This window comes from Melospiza melodia, chromosome 4 (genome assembly GCF_035770615.1).
Source record: "Melospiza melodia melodia isolate bMelMel2 chromosome 4, bMelMel2.pri, whole genome shotgun sequence".
NCBI classification, from domain to species: domain Eukaryota; kingdom Metazoa; phylum Chordata; class Aves; order Passeriformes; family Passerellidae; genus Melospiza; species Melospiza melodia.
Genome location: NC_086197.1, coordinates 3444064 through 3463816, shown reverse-complemented (window position 1 = coordinate 3463816; position 19753 = coordinate 3444064). Strand labels below are relative to the sequence as shown.

General features: G+C 49.3%; 1 protein-coding gene across 4 annotated transcripts in view; it reads right to left on the bottom strand.

Moving 5' to 3' along the window:
* Positions 1-8228: 8228 nt before the first annotated feature.
* Positions 8229-19753, bottom strand: part of PODXL (podocalyxin like) — a 48611-nt gene continuing 37086 nt past the window's right edge. The window contains exons 5-9 of one of the 4 annotated variants that reach the window (XM_063153658.1): positions 15792-15948; positions 14968-15029; positions 14708-14872; positions 12958-13014; positions 8229-11779 (exon numbers count right to left, since the gene is read on the bottom strand). In XM_063153658.1, coding sequence (XP_063009728.1) covers positions 11585-11779; positions 12958-13014; positions 14708-14872; positions 14968-15029; positions 15792-15948 — 636 coding nt within the window. In that variant the 3' untranslated portion in view covers positions 8229-11584. The remainder of the gene's footprint in view (positions 11780-12957; positions 13015-14707; positions 14873-14967; positions 15030-15791; positions 15949-19753) is intronic. The other 3 variants (XM_063153659.1, XM_063153660.1, XM_063153661.1) reach the window with 3 other exon arrangements.

Sequence of the window (19753 nt, the reverse complement as noted above, 5' to 3'; positions counted from 1 at the left end):
GGAAATGAAATCTGATTAAATTGTTTCTTTGGAACATGGCAGGTTTTTTTCCTATTGACACAGAAAGTTTTACATCACTGCTGGGCTTTGTGGTGTGCTACCTGTGCTGAGGCTTTGTTAAGTAATGTAGAGTTTATACAGTACAAATGTAGATACTGGGGGAATATTCCAGCTGAGCTGTTGCTTCCATTGAGATCATAATGAGCACTTTTACTGCAACCAGCCAAAATTCTGCAACCTTTTAGTACTTAAATTTACTGCTGCTGTGCTCCTTTACCACTTGATCTCATTGCTTGTGTATCCTCAGCCTCAGTCAGATGATTAAATACTCTTTGTGACAGTTCTCTAATTAGCCAAGCTCTTCATAAACTGTTGTGTGTCCACCTTGGACGGCTGAAAGAACCCAAAAGATACACCTGGAGAAGCCCTGGTGAGCAGGCAGGGGAAGTTCAGGAGCAGCCAGAGAGCTGTGAGTGGCATTGCTGGCGAGCAGTGCATGGTGTCAGGTCGGATTTGTGTGACAGGAATTCGATCCAAACTCATTGTCCTCCGCGCCGGGGTGCGCGCGGAGCCCGGCAGCCTCGGCTCCGTGTTCCGTAGCACGGTGCAAATCAATGATTTGTGTGAGCCAGGGGAACGTGGCTGCTGCAGGACTGACAGTCCCAGCTAACGAGAGCACTTCAGGATGATCAAATATTGACCTGCCTTTGTCCCGAGCCGATCGATGCCGCTCGCACCAGCGCAGTTCATGGATTACAGCTGCTGATTAACCAGCAGAAACTTCCCTCAGCTCTGCAGTATTTGTTGAGCAGCAGAGGCACCGTGTGGCCAGAGAGGTTAATCCTAAGGGAAGGCTTCTTGTGGCTTTGCTTTTTTCCCTTCTTTTTGTCCTTAAAGCTAGGAGTCAAATGGTCTCTTTGCATTGATGTATGCTATGTTACCTGCTTTAAATTCTAACCAAAAATTCTGAGCAGTGAAGTATAAATTTCCTTTTAAAATCAGCCACTTGTTGTCAGGCAGTGACACAAGCAGTCTGAATTTCATTGCATGCTGATCTTTAAAGACACTGATGATATTCCAGGAAAGCATCTGATGTGCTCATTACAGAAAGCCCAAAATACAAACAGTAAAGAAACCCACTGGATCAGGAAACAGCCACCTGAAAACATTTCACAGCCCAGTGCATGCGAGGTTATAAATACCCAAGCTGTGCGTGAGAAGTCTTTGAACCTCACCATCATTGCTTGCAGGCTGTGTCTGAGGCTGCTCCTTAGCTTAGACAAGACAAACATACTCTATTTGCCTTTACTCTAGATTATAAGGTGACTTTGTGTATGAACTTGACACCACATAATCTTTGCACTACAGTGAGTAGTTCTATCTGTAAATTCTGTGTTAACTTGTAAATAAGGTGTTGCGAAGGAAAGCGTCGTTCCTTGTCAGAGAGGGACTCATTCATCGTGTTTTGGGTCTTTAAAGCCAAAGTTACAAGGTTCTGGTATGTCTTTTAAAGCTAGAGGAAGTCAGGGTGGGGTACAGACATCCAGACTTCACTCTTGATTTAGCTTTTTAAAAATATCCTTTGAAATCCCTATGTTTGGTTCTTCACTGACTCTGACCCTTACAATAACCTTTAGTGGATCATCTCCTTGGAAAACAAGAAATTATTCTTTATGTTTTTCCTATCAAGTGATGCATTTTCTTAGAGAAATAGAACCCTTCAGAATTGATTTTTTTGGTCACTTGGATTAGGTAGAATTAAGTGAGTTTGTTAATGTTCCTCTTACACAACCCCTCTTAGTAAGCATTTTGTAGAACTTGTTAAGAGTTCTCCCAAAATTACTTCTCCAAGCATGTTCTGCTCTTGCAGTGTGACCCAAAATGTTGTCATGTGGCAGAAGGACTTTGTTACATGTTGTTAAATGAGATTATAACCATTTTAACCACCTTTTTGCCTCTTTTCTTTTGAGGATCCCATTAGTTAGTATTGGTCCTGGGAAGGCCTGAAGGGTGATGCAAAATGTTCATTTAAATTAATTGTAGTTGTTATCTTCTGACTCTTTATATTTGTGATGTGTTTGTTCTTATAATCTCTTCCTTTTGCTGAGCATAATGAGGAAGGAGAACTTTGTCTTGGAAAAGTTCAGTTTGCCCTTTCCCTGGGTGGCATCTTGCATGGGTAGTTGAGGTAGTTGTACCCAGTTGTGTAAATAAACCTCTGGAATTTGGTTTTTGTTTGCCTGGGCACCTGGCTCTGGGTGTACATGCTGGCTCAGGGATCATGCTGGAGCTTCCTACCAGAACTTCAGTTAGCAAAGTCTTATTTTGGAAAATCAGTCTGGGAACACCCAGTTGGAAAAGCTTTTCTAAGGCATTGCCTTGTGCAGTGGCAACCGAAGTGAAATTAGAGATTTTCCTAAAGAGCATAGAAAAGCTTCCCTTTGTGGAGTAACAAAGTTAAATTAAATTGCTGAGAGCTTTTGGTCATTGATAATAATTACCCAGCCTGAAAATTGAATGATTAATGATTACAGTTTAAAGATTGAGGAGGCAGTATCGAATTAACTGGACCCACCAGAGATGTGGGGCTGGTGGGCAGAGATTGCCACCGCTCAAAAGTGTGTTTCTTTAATTGGCAGCCACAAGAGCCCAGGGCTCCATGAGCTATTCCTTCTTCCAGAAGAAGCTCCTTCCAAAGCAGAGTAATGACTCTGGAAGAGGGTTTTCCATGGGGCTTTGTGGAACAGCTGTTCGCCGAACCATTTTCCTGATGTGTGCAGATTTTTTGAAGGGAGTTTTCTCTGTCCCAGAGTTTTGTGCTGACCTGGCTGTGCTGTGCCAACCTGCCCTGGTGAGTGATGGGTTCAGAGCAGAGTCCTGAGGAATGCTGCAAACTTGTTTGCTGCTCTTACTGTGAGGAAGATGAGCATTAATGCTGCTTGTGTCATGCAGAAGGGTGGTGGGTACCTGTAGCACAAATACCATCAGCTCTCTTACTGCCTCCTGCATTTCAGAATCGAGAAATAAATACTTTTGTAGAGCTTACTGAGTGAACTTTAAATTTTAATAACTTGTGTACAACCTCCATCTCTGTACAGGCAGTAATTCTGCTGATGTAATGCTGTGCCACTTCTGGGGAAAATGGCAAAAATTAGCAGATATGTTTCCATTCGGTCCCTTTGTTTTTAAAAGTGGAGAAATGTCTTGTGAAACTTTGAAGTCCCCGTGTATGCTTTGAATTTTAGCTTATTAGTTGGCTCAGAGTTAAGGAATGTTTGGCTATTGTCAAGTGAAGTCCTGACAGTAAAAGCAGTTTATGTATGTCTCTGGAAGTGCTTGTGTTGTTTTATAGCTGTACTTACTACAGAAACAGAGGTGGACCCAGTTGAAAAATTAAAATTATTGGTGTCTTAATTTAGGGGAAAGATTGTAGAAACTCTGAGCTTGGCCTATTTTAATAAGTACCTGTGTTAATTTGGAGATGGGTCTTATTTTGTGAGAGGAGAGTTTGAGAACAGCTATATGACTTGTTCTTGCTATAGATTGCTAGTAGTATATAAGCTGTAAATACTGTTGAAATGTAAATGTGCTGTCAGAAGCTTGTTAGTGTATCTAAATGCCTGTGGGAATGGGAGACCCAATCATATCCTGTCATGGAAAAGGTTATTTTGGAGATTATTCAAGTTGTGGTAATGGTTTATAGGCAAAATCCCTCTTTTACTGAAAGCTTCTAGTATAATGAAAAGTTGGAGTGGAGAAAGTAGGTTAAATGTACTGGAACCAGGATAAGAGTCCATGGCTCAGTGCTTGGATAAATTGACTCCAGATGCTTTTGTCCTTAGTCAATGGATCCAAACGTGGTTTTGGAGTGGAAGCCAGTTAATGACCTGCTTATTGCTGCTGGAGAGTCCTACAGGGGAGCCTTGTGGGGATGCCAGGGCAGAGTCACAGAGCTGCCTGGAGTTTGGGATTATCCACGTGTGCTTTGGTGCTTTGGTTGTGTCCTAAACCTCCGAGGAGGGGGCAGTGGCTGCGTGGGTTGTGTGCAATTCCAGCTGTGTGGGTTGTGTGCAATTCCAGCTGCGTGGGTTGTGTGCAATTCCAGCTGTGTGGGTTGTGTGCAATTCCAGCTGCGTGGGGTTTGTGTAATTCCAGCTGCGTGGGTTGTGTGCAATTCCAGCTGCGTGGGTTGTGTGCAATTCCAGCTGCGTGGGTTGTGTGCAATTCCAGCTGCAGAGCTGAGGTGTGGAGCTCTGCAGGGCAGCACCTTCCCCAAGCCCCAAGCACAGATCCTGAGGATAACACATTGCTGCTGTCTGCTTTGCTTTCTTGGGCTTGGTTTGATAGGGGTGAACTCCAGGTATTGCTGTGACCCAAATTCAGTGCTGTGTTTCCAATTGAGCTGCTATCAGTGCTTCACCTTGCTACCCTGAAATCTCAATTTATGCTTGGTGCAGACACAGCTCCATGTTGTCTTGGCTTCCAGCTGTTTGCTGTAAGTCAGCACAGCTTTTACTGATGACCTGGAGAGTGTGAGTGTTGTCAGAACTCACTCAACTGTTCAGCTCCAGCATGGAATTGCAATTCATTCCTGGAAATAGGGATGTGAGTGAGCAGCTCAAAACTGGCTCTGTCAGGTTAGATGTTTGGGGTTGCTACTCATTTTGAAAGGAAGGTCTTATCATTAGCAGGTGTGATGGTTAAAGCATGACCCCTTGGTTATTCCCCCATTTATTCTGAATTTTCTTTCTCTGTGTGGCTGTTCACTCCTATTAAAATGCTTCAGACTTCCCTGAGTTTAATGGGTACCTATGGAGGAATTAAAGGTTGGAGCTGCATAGTGGGTATTGAGGCGTCAGTGTCTCCACATCACACTCGTTTGTTTCCTCTGCAAAACTCCTCCTGCTGCCTCTGAAACAGTCAGGAAGGATCCTTGTGATTTACATTGTTCTTTCCAGGGCTGTTTCTCACCCTGGGTAAGGACAGGGAAGCCTGGGAGATGATTTCCCTCTGCAGCTCACACTTATTTACTTGTGCCCTTCCATGGCCTCACATTCAGTGCTGTGATGCTCCTTCCGTCCCATCTCAGGGTTTATTTTGTGAAGAAGAAAAAAGGTGATAATACCAATCCTTAAGTTGTCCTAGGTTCCTGCAGCCTGCTCTAATAATCCCAAAACTTCCATGGGTATTGGGGTGTTTGGTTTATTTCTGCAAGGTAGAAGGAATGAGAAGAGAAATAATCTTGGGGTTAATACAGGGGTGCTGATGTGAGTAGGTGTGTGAGGTGTGCTCTGCCTTTGTGGAAGGGCTTCAAAGGACTCTCCTGACAGTAGCTTTGCTATTTAGAGCTGATTTTAACAATGAGAGCTGGATTCTCTGGCTCTTTTTCAGAGAGAGGTGATGCAATATCAGGATCTTCAAGTCCTGGAGCTTCACCTCAAGCTTCAGCCCCTTTCCACCCCAGACACCAGAGAGAATAATACAAATTCTGTTCTCTCCACAGGAGTTGTGAGGAAGCCAGTTGGGCTTAACCCTGCTCAAACAGACCTGAGGTGGTGCAGCCCCATTGGTTTTTGGATCAGGTCTGGCTGCCTTAAGGGATTGTTAAAACCTAAAAATGTTTTGAGCTTTCTGATGAAATCTGCCAGTTTGATTAAAGGAAATTAGGTGCTTTTTAATTAATATGATGGTGGGGAGGCTAGACCATAATAGTGGCTCTGGTGGTTGCAGTCATCTCCACATCCCAAATAGCAATGGATAGGTTTTACTCCCCAATGATAGGAAAATATATTTTAAACATCCTGACTTAGTAACCAAGGGATTCAATCAATTACTCAGTGTTTCACTAAGTATAGAAGTGCTGCTGTGTGTGAACAGGGTCTGTTCATTAAAAAAGCCACTTTGAGGCTGAAAAGTGATTTTTTTTTGAGGTTTTGACAAAAAGTCAGCTCTTAAAAGGGGAAAATGGAGGAGAACCATTGTGCTGCTGACTTGTTTTCCCCTCCTGTCAGCTGTGGTCATCGGGAATGCAAACTAGCAGTGCAGAGTGAATATTGCCTTCATCTCTCCCTCCTCATTCCTGTCCCTCCCGTTGATGTTTTGATGTGCAAAACACTCTTCACTTCAGAAGCTGCTGTGCAGGCTAGTGGAAAAGAAAACAAACCCCTCGTTATTAGTAGCTGTTGCCATTTGCTAAAGCTGTATTTTCTGCTGCCTTCCAGCACTCCCTCCTCCACAGCAGGAAATGAGGGGGTGCTGGGGAGACCATAAGCCAGAGAAAAGAGCTTAATTATACAAACAAACGTGTTCATGGGAGTCTTGCGAGTTGGAGGCCCCAAACCACGCAGATCACTTTGCTGAGGGACAGGAATTGAAAGTCTGTGGGCTCATTCCCAGTTAACTGGAGGTGACATTCCCATCCTTGTGGGCTGGTGGTGTTGTGCATGTCGTGCATTCAGATGCTGAGATGCAGCGTGTCTCATTTTGGGAGTGTTGAGCCTTGTTAAGTGTTTGCCCTTTGAAATTGCTGCATTTGGAGTTGGTGGCATGGACAGGACCTGGGTAGCTTGGGGTCAGACACCAGTGAGCTGGCTGGGCACCATCACCTGGTTGGGGTGGGGTTTTGAGCTGTTTGTTGAGCTGTTGCCTCTGCTCTGATGGTACCACTGTAGTGTGTGATGGTTTGTGTGTCTGGACCTTCAGTGTTCATTATCTTGTCCTCTGCACCCCAGTGTGGTCCCCAGAAGCTGGTTCTCTAGTGCTGGAAGTGTGAGTGTCCACCCCCTGTCCCCCATTTGGCCTCTCTGTTGTGTTCTGGCACCCAGCTTGGAGCGTCTGCGCCTCCCCAGCAATCCTGCAGGCTCTGGTGTCCGTCCAGATTCCCTTTGGTGTCTGTCCTGCAGTTGTTGTCTGGGACACGTGAGCACAGGAGAGCTGAGCTGAGAGGTGTGGACAGCCCTGGGCTGGAAAGAAGCATCCGTGGGGTGGTGAAAGCTGTGAACTGCTCATGTGTTTTAATAGGCAGGGCAAATATTGACTGCTCCTGTGCTGAGCCCATGGTGGGTACAGGCACCTTCCCTGGACTCTGGTGATTCCCCTTCCCACCCTTTTCTTTATGGATGATCTTTGTTCAGCCTGGAGTGTTAATTTTCTTCCTTGGCATAAATCATCTTTGATGATTTCTGGGTTGGTGTGTGAGCCCCATGCTGTACATAAATGAATGAGTGACACGAGGAATATCTACAAATGTAGTTATGTTGTATGTAATGTACATAAGGAGAGAATGTATTTTGTTCATTTTTTTCTTAATAAAAATGTATATGCTAGCAAATGTATTGATTTAAGATCTGTTTGTTCTCACATTGCTTCAGAGAGTGGAAAAATGCCTGTGAAGGTCTTTTAGTGGTAGAGAAATTGTGAAACTAGTGGCACATTACATCTGGCCCTGTTGCCTGACCTCCCTGATGAGCTCAGTCAGTATCCCATAAATCCAGCACATACTCCACACATTCACAGGAACTTTTTCTGGGGAGAAGCACAGAGTTAGAACACAGGCTGCAGCAAACCACTGATTTTTATTATCTGACTGCAACAAATCGCCTTTTTTTTTTTTTTCCTTTACATAAGCAGAAACTTAACCTGGAGCAAAATGTTTTATTTTGGGTGCTTGAAGGCCAATGGAGTTGCTGAACTGCCCACGCTGCTGCTGCCCCTCTGCTGCCCTTGGGTGATGCCTCTTCTGCTTTATGTGTGAGGTTTGATTCCCTCCTCCACAGCCTGACCTGAGGAGGGCTGTACACCAGAGTGAGTTAGGATGAAATGCAGGAGTAAATAAGGCTGAAATGCAGAAATAAAAAAGGCTGAAATGGAGAAATGGGGGTGAAATGCAGAAATAAGGGTGAGTTGCCTTTCCCTCTGACAGCCTGAAGGCACCAAGAGCTCAAACAAGTGCTCAGGCTGTGGTAGGGATGCCCTCACCATCACCCCAGCTTCCCACCCCTCTGAATCCTCTGATTTTTAAATTTAATAGGTTTTCCACCACTATAATACTTCCTTCTGCACAGGAAAAATACAGGCTTTTCCATGGCTGGCTACCTTGAAGGGTCTGGGTTGGTTTTGTTCCAGCTGTTCCAGTGTTTTCCCATGGAGCCTCTCCAGGGCAGGAAGCTGTGGCCCTGGAACTTGTCCTCTGACCTGGCCACCCCTCCTCACTCATCCAGAGACACGAATCTTTTACATAAGAATGTTTATTGACAGAAATACATGATGCTCTCAAAATATATTTGTAGGAAAATGCAAGAATAATCTCTTACAATCCAGTTCCTCAGTAAATTCCAGTGTAAATCAGACTCCTGTCCCCATGAGAGGTGCTGCTACACACAGTATGTAAGAGCTCTACTATATGTGCAAGGTTCAACAGGTAAAAACCACCTGGGGAATTAGGTTTTCCTTCACCAGTCCCTCATGGATTATGACTTCTGTGTGTCTTCTGTAGGCAGCAGTCACAGTATCAACCTCATCAGCTGGGTCACGGCACTGTGAGCGGGAGATAAAATGCTCCTAAAGTATTTACACGTTTCCTCTTGAATCTGAAAATAGAAAAGTCTCTTGCAAGGACATCTGAGCTGCTTGTAAAGCTCTCGCCCAAAGGTAAGAGCAGGAATCTCTCTTTGTACAATGTGTGGGATGTTAAAGCTGGTTTGGGGCAGAGAAGAGGAGCACAGGGAAGGGAGGAGGGGCAGGGAGGAAGGAAATGCCTGGGTAAATCTTATTTTTTTATTTATTATTTTTGGTCTAACAATTATGGCTACACTCTACGAAGGAAAGGGTTAAGGCCAAAGATGCTCATTGCTGCATTTCCTACCTGATTTTTTTTTTTTCCAAAAAAAGAATGTTCTCAACATTAAAAAAAAAAACAAAAAACAAATGTACTGTTTTCTTTTCCTGTGGAAATAGTTCTTTTAAATAGGGGAAGGAAAATCTACTATAAAATATTAGTGGTTTAAAAATATGGTGTCTGGAAAAATAAATAAATGTACAATTCCTATTCAAATATAAATCACTATAAGCACTTGCTGAGCAGTTAACATCCTCACTGGTCTCTGCTCGGAAAGATTTAAGGTTACTTGATCTCAAGCCTCTGTAGGATTCTCTTGGAAAGTCTTTGGACCTGACTCATTATTAAAGCACTTTGGCATCTCTTTGCTGGGAAGGGGGAATCTTTAGGCACGTGCCACAGCCTGGAGATGCCATCCAGGGGTGTCCTTGTGGCAGCTCAGCCCTGGTGGCCACAGCATTGCTGCTGCCCTGTGTTTTCCCTGTGTTTGTTTTCTGGGAAGGACAGAAATGTGAGGAATGGACCTGCTGCTTGTCTGTCAGGGCAGCAGGGAGGCCACAATGCTCACAGGAGCAGCTGTGGATGCCCAGGTCCATTCTCTGAGACTCATAGCCACGCTAAAGAGCTGAACTTGATGCTGCCAGAACAGGGACAAAGCTGTGGCACAAAGTTACCTGGGCAAGAGGTGTTTTTCTGCTTCATGTCAAATTTTTATCTCCTACCAGGCTGGCCTTTAGCTTTTTCTTGCTTTTTTTTTTTTTTTTTATTTATTTTTAAGATTTTAAGTTTTTTTTTTAAATTTATTTTATTTGTTATTTCCCCTCCCCTCCAAAATGACTTCCCCATAGTGCAGTGCACAGGTAAGTGAAGTGTGCGGAATACATTGCTAATGAATAGCAGGAATATTTACATACAAAAATAGAAAGGTTTGAACACTTCAGACTCTGCCCTTCAGTGCAGGACAGAAGGGGGAAGAGCCACTTGTATCTTCTGCCAGTTCCTGTCCTGGGGCTGAGCAAAACACCCCAATCCTCCTTCCTGAGTACTCCCAACTCCACCAGGGCTTCTCCCAGCTTCCCATTGCTTGGCTCTGCTTTTCCCCTCGTTCAGTGCAGCCGTGGGAGCAGATCCCAGTCGGGTTGACTTGGTGGCAGAGCCCAGAGGAAATGTCCCCATTGTGCCTTGGTGTATGGCAAGCAGAGGAGCAGGGCTGTGTTTGGGCTGTGTTTCACTCTGATCTGCAGCTCCTCTGGCTTGCAGAGGGTTTGGGACAAGCTCCATCCTCACTCTGGGAGAGGGACTCAGCCCGGTCACCTTCTGGTCCTGGAGGATGATCCTGCCTCTGCCAGCCCTGAGCTGCTTCACCAGACCAAAGGCATGAAACTCTCCCCAACCTTTTAGAGCTGTGGTGAGGAGTCAAAATCCAGAAATGGCCTCAGTCCAGTCATGTTTTTCTTCTCCTCCCCTTGAAAGACTTCAGCAAAGGGAGACCTGGGCGACAGACCAAGGGCTGCAGGACAAAGCTCAGCCCCAGCTTTGCTGCTGAGCTGGGGGTTGCTTTGCAGGTCTGTTATTTTAGTGGCTTGTGAAGAAGAGCTTGAGGCTGAGCTTTTAAACCTTGAGGGCGTGAAACACCAAGGCCACCTGAATGCCACTGAGCTCCCTGGCTCACATTCTGTTGCTCTTCTGCCTCTTCTACTTGCTGCTCATGCAGGAAAATGTGCCCTCAAAAATCACAAACCATCGTGGTGCCTGTGTCCCACAGTCATGGAGGATGGGTGAGGGCTGTGAGATGCTGCTGTGTAATTCCTGGAAGGCAAATGATCCTTCCAGAGGGAAATGCAGCACCAGAGCTGGGCTCCTGCACCACAAAACCCGCAACATCGCGCCTGGGCCAGACACCAGACATCACTCTTGCTCTCCACACCCTTCCTAAAGAGGGATGAACTCAAGAAATTCCTCCTTTTCCTCTCCCTCCATCTCATCCTTTCAAAACAAGAAGCTGCTGCACCTCTCTCACCAGGTGGGTGCAGGATCTGTTCCTCAGCGCTTGGCACGGGGGCTGAGCATCCCTTGGCACTGCTGCATCCCTGCCATCCCACTGGCTCTGGGTGCATCCATTTGCCCATGGCACAACGAGGGGCTCTTGTGCGTTTCAGCTCTGGGAAGAGGCTGGAAACTGGATTAAAAAGGAACAGGCTGTTCCAGCTTTTTTCATTCACTACCTGGGTGTCAGGGAGGGCAGGGTGATGACTAAACAGCGTGGGCCAGAGGATTTGTCGAGCTGTAATCGCCAGGTGCTGCTTTGCTGTCAGATGCACTCCATCTCCTGTCCTATTTATTTTATTTCTCTTGATTTTTGAGTCGTTCAGTAGCTGGAGGATGGCGTGGTCAGATGTGGGATGGGAGGGGACATGCTTGGAGGAGACACCAGCAGCTCTTCAGGAGCAGAGCCACCCTGTCAGCCCATGGCTGGTGTGGGAGGTGGGTGGGGGTTGGAGGATGCTTGGCCAGATGTGGCCACCAAAGTGGCTTGTGTTGTTGTGCCCCAGAGGTGTCTTCTCATGTCCTTTTCTCTTCCATCCTGCACCCCATGTGGTGCCACAAGGGGCCACAATTAGTTCATCAAGGGATTTTCTGCTTTTTGGGGGGGGAATTTTGCCTTATTTTGTGTGTGTGTGTGTGTGTAGGGTTTATGGGGTTTTTTTGGGGGTGGTGGTTGTTTTTCTCTTGATCAAGTTCTGCATCCTATAAATGCGTGTCCTCCTCTTCCTCCAGGTCCTCCTTCATGAGGGTGTCCAGAGGAACGATCCAGCTGTCCCCCAGCTCTCCGTTGAGGTTCACCTTCTTCTCCTGCATTTCAGAGGAGGTCTCCATCACCTCCAGCGTGGGGTTGTCGTGGTAGCCATTCTCCATGGTCTGCATCTCCTCGGTCAGGCGCTGCTATGAGGAAAGAAAGCCATAAACCCCACTGAACAGCACCTGGGCCATGCTGCAAGTGTCACCTCAGGGCTGTGACAGCTGCCCATATAGAGTTATGTAGCTACTTATAGAGACTTTCATGGTGAGGTTGAGGCAGGGGGCAGCGAGGGGATAGCATGGAGCTGGCAAGAGGAAGACTCTGCTGATGATGGGAAGGAGGAAAGAGCAGCCAGAGACGTGTGGAAAACCTCCATGAGCAGCTGCCACCTTCAGTTTGTTCCATCCAGGACCTTGGGAAGAGGTTGAGCAACACTGCATCCCAACTCCTGCCTCCCTGCCTCAAATTCTGCTCTTCCCCTCCCCTTTCTATTCACCCCTGTCCTTTTTCTGGTTGCTTTACCATTCTCCTTTACTCAGGGGCAGCTCCCATCTGCCAGATCTTGAGCATTATCCTTCCTCATTCTAGAACTCTCAGTGGAAACCGGGCAGGGAGAGATGGAATCAGACACTTTATCACCCTGGTCCTTTGGTGTGATGTGCTTCAGGCTCCAGCTCAGCCCTTCATCCCTTGGCAGAACCCCAGCCTGTCCTAATATTGGATTCACTTGGGCTTCTGCATCCCCATCCTTCCCTGGAAGGATTCAGTGGGGGACTGCAGTCCTTGCTCAGCCCTTTTTGGGTCTCTTGGTGGGTCCTTCATCCCTATCCTTCCCTGGAAGGATTCAGTGGGGAGCTGCAGTCCTTGCTCAGCCCTTTTTGGGGAGCCCTGTTAAAATCTGCCTGGATTCACAGCTTGCTCTATTACAGTGCTCCTATAAATGTCAGGAGACAGGCGTGGGAGGGAATCCATGGAGAAGGAGAGGGATGGAGAAGCAAAACTGCAGGGCTTGGTGCTGGCAGAGGGGCTGCAAAGGCGCTGCTGGGAGTGCCCTGTGTCACTCCCTGTGCCAGGGTGGGGATCATGGCATGCTCCAAAAGCAGAGCACACACCTGGGCTCTCCCAAGTGCTGCTGCCCTGTGGGATTGCTGGTCTCCCACCATGGCAAGGCACCTTGCAGCCATGCAGCAAGGGGAAAGGGGCTGTAAAGCTGGGCTTTAGTCCTGTTAAAAGCTCCTGGGCCCTACCAAGCACTGGAGGTGAGAGCTGGGGGTGTTACGGATGCGGCGCCCGCCCCTCCGATCCCTGTGTTGGAACTCACATTAAAGATCAGGGCCACATGTCCATCATCAAACCCGGGGACATCAGGGTGGATGTTCTGGGTATTTCCAAGATAAAACAACAGGGAGGGAGGTGGAGGGCGAGGAGGGTTGGAGAGAAAAAAAAAAATAAAATAGGAAAAAAAAAAAACAAAAACTTTCAAGTCATTTTTGGAAACGAAACAGAAAGAGAACAAAAGAAACCACCCAAAAACAAAAGCAGGAAGGAGGAATGTGTTTGATTTTTGGAAATAGCATCCATTGCTTTGATTTTGCTGTTTTATCCTGTGTCTGGTGGGAATTTACCTCTGGAACATCCAAGTTGGACTGGTACCTATTCCTCTGCACCAGGTTATTTTAGGGACACGTGTTCCCATCACTAGAAATATCCTATTTTCTGAACAACATGGGGTGTGTTATGCTGCTATCTGTCCCTGGTGGGACGTTTTTCATGCCAGCATTTCATGCAAGGGATGATGAAACCCTGGAAGCTCCAAGAGGACCACAGTGCAGGTCAAATATTTATTGAGGTCTTGCCTCTTCCCCCATTTCTTCCCAAAAAATCAAGCCTGGTAAGTGCAAACAAGCCTGACAGGGGCATTAATTTGCTCTTCCCTCCCTCCTGTGTTCACCTACCTTGCACTATAAATATTTAAAGTTTTATCCCTTGTTTTCCTGTGGTTCAGAGGTTGGAATCGCTGAGAAAGGATGAGCTGGTGCAGGGGAAAGCAATTTCAAGTAGGTTTGCTTCTCCATCAGGAGGGTGATTTACCCTGATTGCATAATCTGATTTCATAATTTTCTGTTTCTGTCTGCCCTAGAGCAGGAACAGCAGCTGGGACCAGTGCAAACCTCAGTGCCCCAGGGTGTGGCAATGGCCATGAGTCCTTGCAGGTGAATGCTACACTAAAATCACCTAGGAGTGCTTCCTGAGATAAAAATCACATTATTTTCTCTTTCTGTGTTGGTTCTTCCTTAAATCCTGCTGCTGCTGCTCTGAAATTTGGCCCTGGCCCAGCTCTTGCAAAGGCTGAGCCCTGCAGTGTTGATGCCCCTCCTGCTGACACCCTCCTTCTTCTCTGCACACAGCCTGGGGCTCCCTGGCACCCACCCCAGCTCCACTACTTGTAAAAGTATTTCAAGAAAATTTTTTGAGGTCTACACAGAATCTCAGAATCACAGAATTTCTAGGTTGGAAGAGACTTTAAGATCATTGAGTCCAACCCATGTTCTAACACCTCAACTAGATCATGGCACCAAGTGCCACATCCAGTCATTTTTTAAACACCTTGAGGGATGGTGACTCCACCACCTCCCTGGGTAGATGATTCCAGTATCTGACCACTCTTTCTGTGAAAAACTCCCTCCTTAATTCTAGCCTGTATCTCCCTTGAGACAGCTTGGGACTCTGTCCTCTTGTTCTGTCTGTTGTTGCCCGGAGAAAGAGACCGACCCCCAGCTCACCACAGCCACCCTTCAGGAAGCTGAAGAGAGTGATAAGGTCACCCCTGACTCTCCTTTTCTCCAGGCTGAACAACCCCAGCTCCCTTGGTTTTTCCCCAGCTTGTTTTTGGAATGGGGTTTTGGATTGAGAAAGCCTTTCTTGTCAAAATTACAACCCAGGCTGATGCTCACTGGGCAAACCAGGTCTCCACCTGCAGAGACAGCAACACTGATGATCCTCATCTCCTGAAGATGCCTCTGGGATGGAAAAGGTGTTGGCATACCTGTCCCACCCTCCTGCCTCCTTACCTGGTCCTTCTTTTGGGAGAGGCGCTGGTGGCAGCCGTAGATGGCCGCGACGAGCAGCAGGGAGCCGGCCAGGGTGATGATGGTGATGATCAGGGGCGTGCTGAACTCGTCCTTGATGGTCATGTCCTCCACCATCTTGTCAGAGGTGACGTTGACGATGCCAAGCTGCCATGGAAGGGACAGGTCAGGCTCCTGTGCCACCCACCCACCCCTGGGGAACACCCCTGGGGCAGCTGTGCCGTGACCAGGGACCCACTTACCTCCTCTAACCTGTCCTTCTTCTCCATCAGCCCCATGAGGACTTCTCCAGAGTCCAGGGGAGCTGGGGGAAGAAAAAGGCTTCAGTGAGCACAAGGTGTGGACAGGGGACAGGTGGTGCCACCATCCCCTTGTCAGAGGGGTGACCCAGTTTCTGGAGGAGGGGGATGAAGATGTGTGGGGATGAAGCCAACCCTTGTAGGTGCTTCACAGCCAGACCAGGAGCCAGGGTCTCTTGTGGAAGGGGGACAGCCCCAGAGCCTCCAGGCCCCACCATACATCTCCAGTGGATGATTTACAAGCCCAGTGAGGGGCTGTACCTGTCTCCTCAAGGATTAGTCTCCTCTGCCTGGGTGATTTCCCTGAGGTTGAATGTGGAGTTTGGATCACCCACCCAGCTCCTGTTCTGATGATGAGTAAGAGCAGATGGAGCCCAGGCCTTCCTCCCCCTCATGCTAGGGCAGCAGGATGTCTGCATCTCCCAGGCACCCTGATCCTAAAGCAATGTTTGAGCACACCCAGGCTGAGCTGACATGGGCGAGAACATCCTTTCTGTGGTCTTTGGAGAAGGATTTAAACTGGGCACCCAGTTTTAACCACCTGGGAAGAATTCTGGAGACTGAGGAACATGGATGGACATGACTCCACACGGTGGATGGAGATCTGGTGCATTCCTTGGGGCGCAAAGCTCATTTCTGGGATTGTTCCTCTCCCAGACCACTGGGATGGGGCAGAACAAAGCCTTGGACCAAGCTCTAGTAGATGTGAGGGCTCTGTCAGGCCTCCAGCATGGGGTCCCCAGTGCCAGAGATGGGGTCGTACTCACAGTGCAGGACCACCCTCACGGCCCAGTGGCGGGAGGGGCTCTCGCAGGCCGTCAGCACCACCGTGCACCAGTCCCTGCTGGCATCAAATCCCTGCTGGGCCGTGGAGCAGAAGCTCTCAAAGAAGGAGTTGTTCTTGCTGGCAGCCTCCCACTCATCCTGCAGTGACAACAAGGGTCAGCACTGCTCCCCCACCCAGGAACTGCACCCTGCCCCATTGCCAGGGGTGCAGGATGTCCCATCCTTATAGAATGACCCCTTTAACACTGGATGCGCCCCTCTGTGCCGTGGTTTGGTTGTCGCAGACATCTTTTATGAAAGATCCTTTCCTTAGGATTTTTCCTTCTGAGAAGCTGAGAGGCCTCAGGAACAAAATGTAAACAATGATTATCTGCTGCTGTGGAATGCCACAGGTGCATCTGGGATTGGCCTACGTTGGATGTTTCTAATTAATGGCCAATCATAGCCCAGCTGGCTCAGACAGAGAGCTGACACAGAGCCTTTGTTATTCATTCTTTCCTATTCTATTCTTAGCTAGCCTTCTGAATAAATCCTTTCTTCTATTCTTTTAGTATAGTTTTAATGTAATATATATCATAAAATAATAAATCAGCCTTCTGAAACATGGAGTCAGATCCTCATCTCTTCCCTCATCCAAGAACCCCTGTGAACACGGTCACAGTTTGGTGGACAAGGGTCACAGGTTGGACATCCATAGGTGATCTCAGAGGTCTTTTCCAACCAAATGGATTCTGTGATCTCCCCTCCTCCCTGTGCACTGCCCGGCTGCCGCCGGCCCTCCGGGGAACAGGAAAGGTTTAAGAGGAGTTTCTTTACAAGGAGCCGAGCTCTTGGCTGCCGTTCCTCAGCGGGGCCCTGCACCAGCCTTATCTGTGAGCCGCAGCTTTCGGTGTTCCAGGAATAGCAGGTCCCGAGGGAAGCGGGGCGGGGGGGCTGGGGAGGCCAGGGGGCCGCAGCGGGAGCAGGGCAGGGCCCTGCAGACCCACAGTTCCCCCTCTCCAGCCTTTCTGGCTTCTGTCCCCACCAACACAGCTCCCTGTCCTGCCCAAAACTTCCCCACAGCTCCGCAAGGAAGAGCAAGAGAGCGTGTCTTGCTTTTGGATGGAATCACAGAATGAATCACGGAGTGGTTTGGGTTAGAAGAGACCCAAAACATCACCCGGTTCCACTCCCTGCCATGGGCAGGGACACCTCCCACAGACCAGATTGCTCTGTGCCCTTCCAACTCGGCCTTCAACATGTCCAGGGATGGGAAACCACAGCTTCTCTGGGCAACCCAAAGCATCCCTGGAGAGGCGAGAGAGAGGTGGATGGAGCCCACGTTCCCTCTGGGGTCTTCCTGTTTTTTGGCTCGATGCTTTGTAGCATCTGGGAGCTCAGTAAAGTGCTCCCTCCTGCCTCCGCAGATCCTGAGGTGTGGGTGTGGCACTTAGGGACACGGGTTAGGGGTGGATTTGGCAGTACTGGGTTAATGGTTGAACTTGATGATCTTGGCAAGCTTTTCCAACATAAATCCTTCCATAATTCTGTGCAGAGAGGTCCTATGTGAGAGGTGCTGTATTTACAGCTCCTGCGTGCACAAGTCTTTTATGACTGTGTGTAAAAGTCCTTGATTCCTGCTGAAATGAGGTGGGAAAGGCTCTGCTCCTGCCTGCTCCATCACCCCAACCCTTCCCCTCCCATCCCAACACCCCTGGTGGCTGGAACACCGCAGGGATGGGAGCTGCCGACCCAGGGACGCATCTAATCTCACCCCATCTTATCTAAATATTTGGGAAGCAGCAGTGGAGACAGGATGCACTTGCCGGGGCGGAAGGCTGGCCCGGGGTACAGAGCTCAGCAACGGGAGGCCCTGCCTGTCCCTGGGAGCTGCCACTGTCCCTTGCCTGTCCCTGGGAGCTGCCACTGTCCCTTGCCTGTCCCTGGGAACAGCCACTGTCCCCTACCTGTCCCTGGGAGCTGCCACTGTCCCTTGCCTGTCCCTGGGAGCTGCCACTGTCCCCTGCCTGTCCCTGGGAGCTGCCACTGTCCCCTGCCTGTCCCTGGGAATGGCCACTGTCCCCTGCCTGTCCCTGGGAGCTGCCACTGTCCCTTGCCTGTCCCTGGGAACAGCCACTGTCCCCTACCTGTCCCTGGGAGGTGCCACTGTCCCTTGCCTGTCCTTGGGAACAGCCACTGTCCCCTGCCTGTCCCTGGGAGGTGCCACTGTCCCTTGCCTGTCCTTGGGAACAGCCACTGTCCCCTGCCTGTTCCTGGGAGCTGCCACTGTCCCTTGCCTGTCCCTGGAATGGCCACTGTCCTTTGCCTGTCCCTGGGAATGGCCACTGTCCCTTGCCTGTCCCTGGAATGGCCACTGTCCCCTGCCTGTCCCTGGGAGGTGCCACTGTCCCCTGCCTGTCCCTGGGAGGTGCCACTGTCCCTTGCCTGTCCTTGGGAACAGCCACTGTCCCCTGCCTGTCCCTGGGAGGTGCCACTGTCCCCTGCCTGTCCTTGGGAACAGCCACTGTCCCCTGCCTGTCCCTGGGAGGTGCCACTGTCCCTTGCCTGTCCTTGGGAACAGCCACTGTCCCCTGCCTGTCCCTGTGAGCTGCCACTGTCCCTTGCTCCTGTCCCTGCCACTGTCCCTCGCCTGTCCTTTCGCTTTGCACCGGCACAAGCTCCCCGGGGCCCCTCTGTGGGTCCCTTTTCCATCCCTGGGAAAAGAGCTGGGTGGGAAATGTGCCCCAGCCCCAGGGCAGCATTCCCTGCGGAGCCGGTTCCCAGCAGGACGGGGAGGAGGGGGCTGCAGCTCGGTGCTTTTATCGCGTCTGGACGCTGGGTTGTGCTCCTACGCTTGGAATGTCCCTGAGATTTCCCAGTCCCTGTCTGTGCAGCGCTTTTGCTCGGCAAAGGAAGGAAAAGCCTCTGCTGCCTCCCTGCATCCTCCTTGCCCCGGTTTTGCCGCAGCTCTGCTTTCCCCCAGCCCTCAATAACCTGGTAATTCCCCTGCCACCCCATGGGGGATAAAAGAAGATAATTTTGCGGGTGTGAAGGGAAATGGGATGCGAGGCTAAAACCTCGCTGAGGTTTTTGCCACTACAAAGGGGCAGCTGGTGGGCAGTGCCTGAAGCCCTCTGGAGGGTGAACGGGAGGGATTTGCCCTTGGCAGGGGCAGGGTGAGGCACTGGGCCGGCAGGGATGCCCTGGCAGCTCCCCCTGCGCCGCCTGCATTCCTTGGCCGGAGTTGACAGGAGCTGCCGAGCAGCTCGGATCCGGTTCCCACACTGGCGGGGACCTAAAACCAACATCCCCGAATGAGGTAACAGCACTTGAGTCAACAAACCAGCCCGCCAGCTGCAGGGGCTGAGGGGGGAACGCGGCCCTGCTCGGCCAGGGAGTCCCTCTGCCTGCTCCAGGGACTGGCCTGTGTCATCCCCGGAGCAGTGGGTGTCACACAGCCATTCCAGTGGGTGTCACACAGCCATTCCAGTGGGTGTCACACAGCCATTCCAGTGGGCTCCAGTGGTCCTGCTGTGGTTTTTGCAGGTTCTGGTGCTCCCCAGCTCATCACTGACTCAGCTCCTTGCCCAGGTGAGGGAAACGATGGAGGAGGAACACCTGGGAGATGGACTGAACCACACACCACAAACTTACTCTAAATAATATTAACAAAACTACAACGGGATGACACAACTTATTAAAGATTCTATTTGCAGTTGGTGATGACCTAAAGTGATGATCTGCATTTTGTTTCATTCCTTGGATAATTCTGGTTATTTCTTTCTCCAGGCTACACCAACCACCTCTGTCATCGTCACTTCTTGCTTCACCTAGCTCCTTTTGGAATTGGGATGAGGAGCAGAGCATCCATCCATCCATCCATCCATCCATCCATCCATCCATCCATCCATCCATCCATCCATCCATCCATCCATCCATCCATCCATCCATCCATCCATCCATC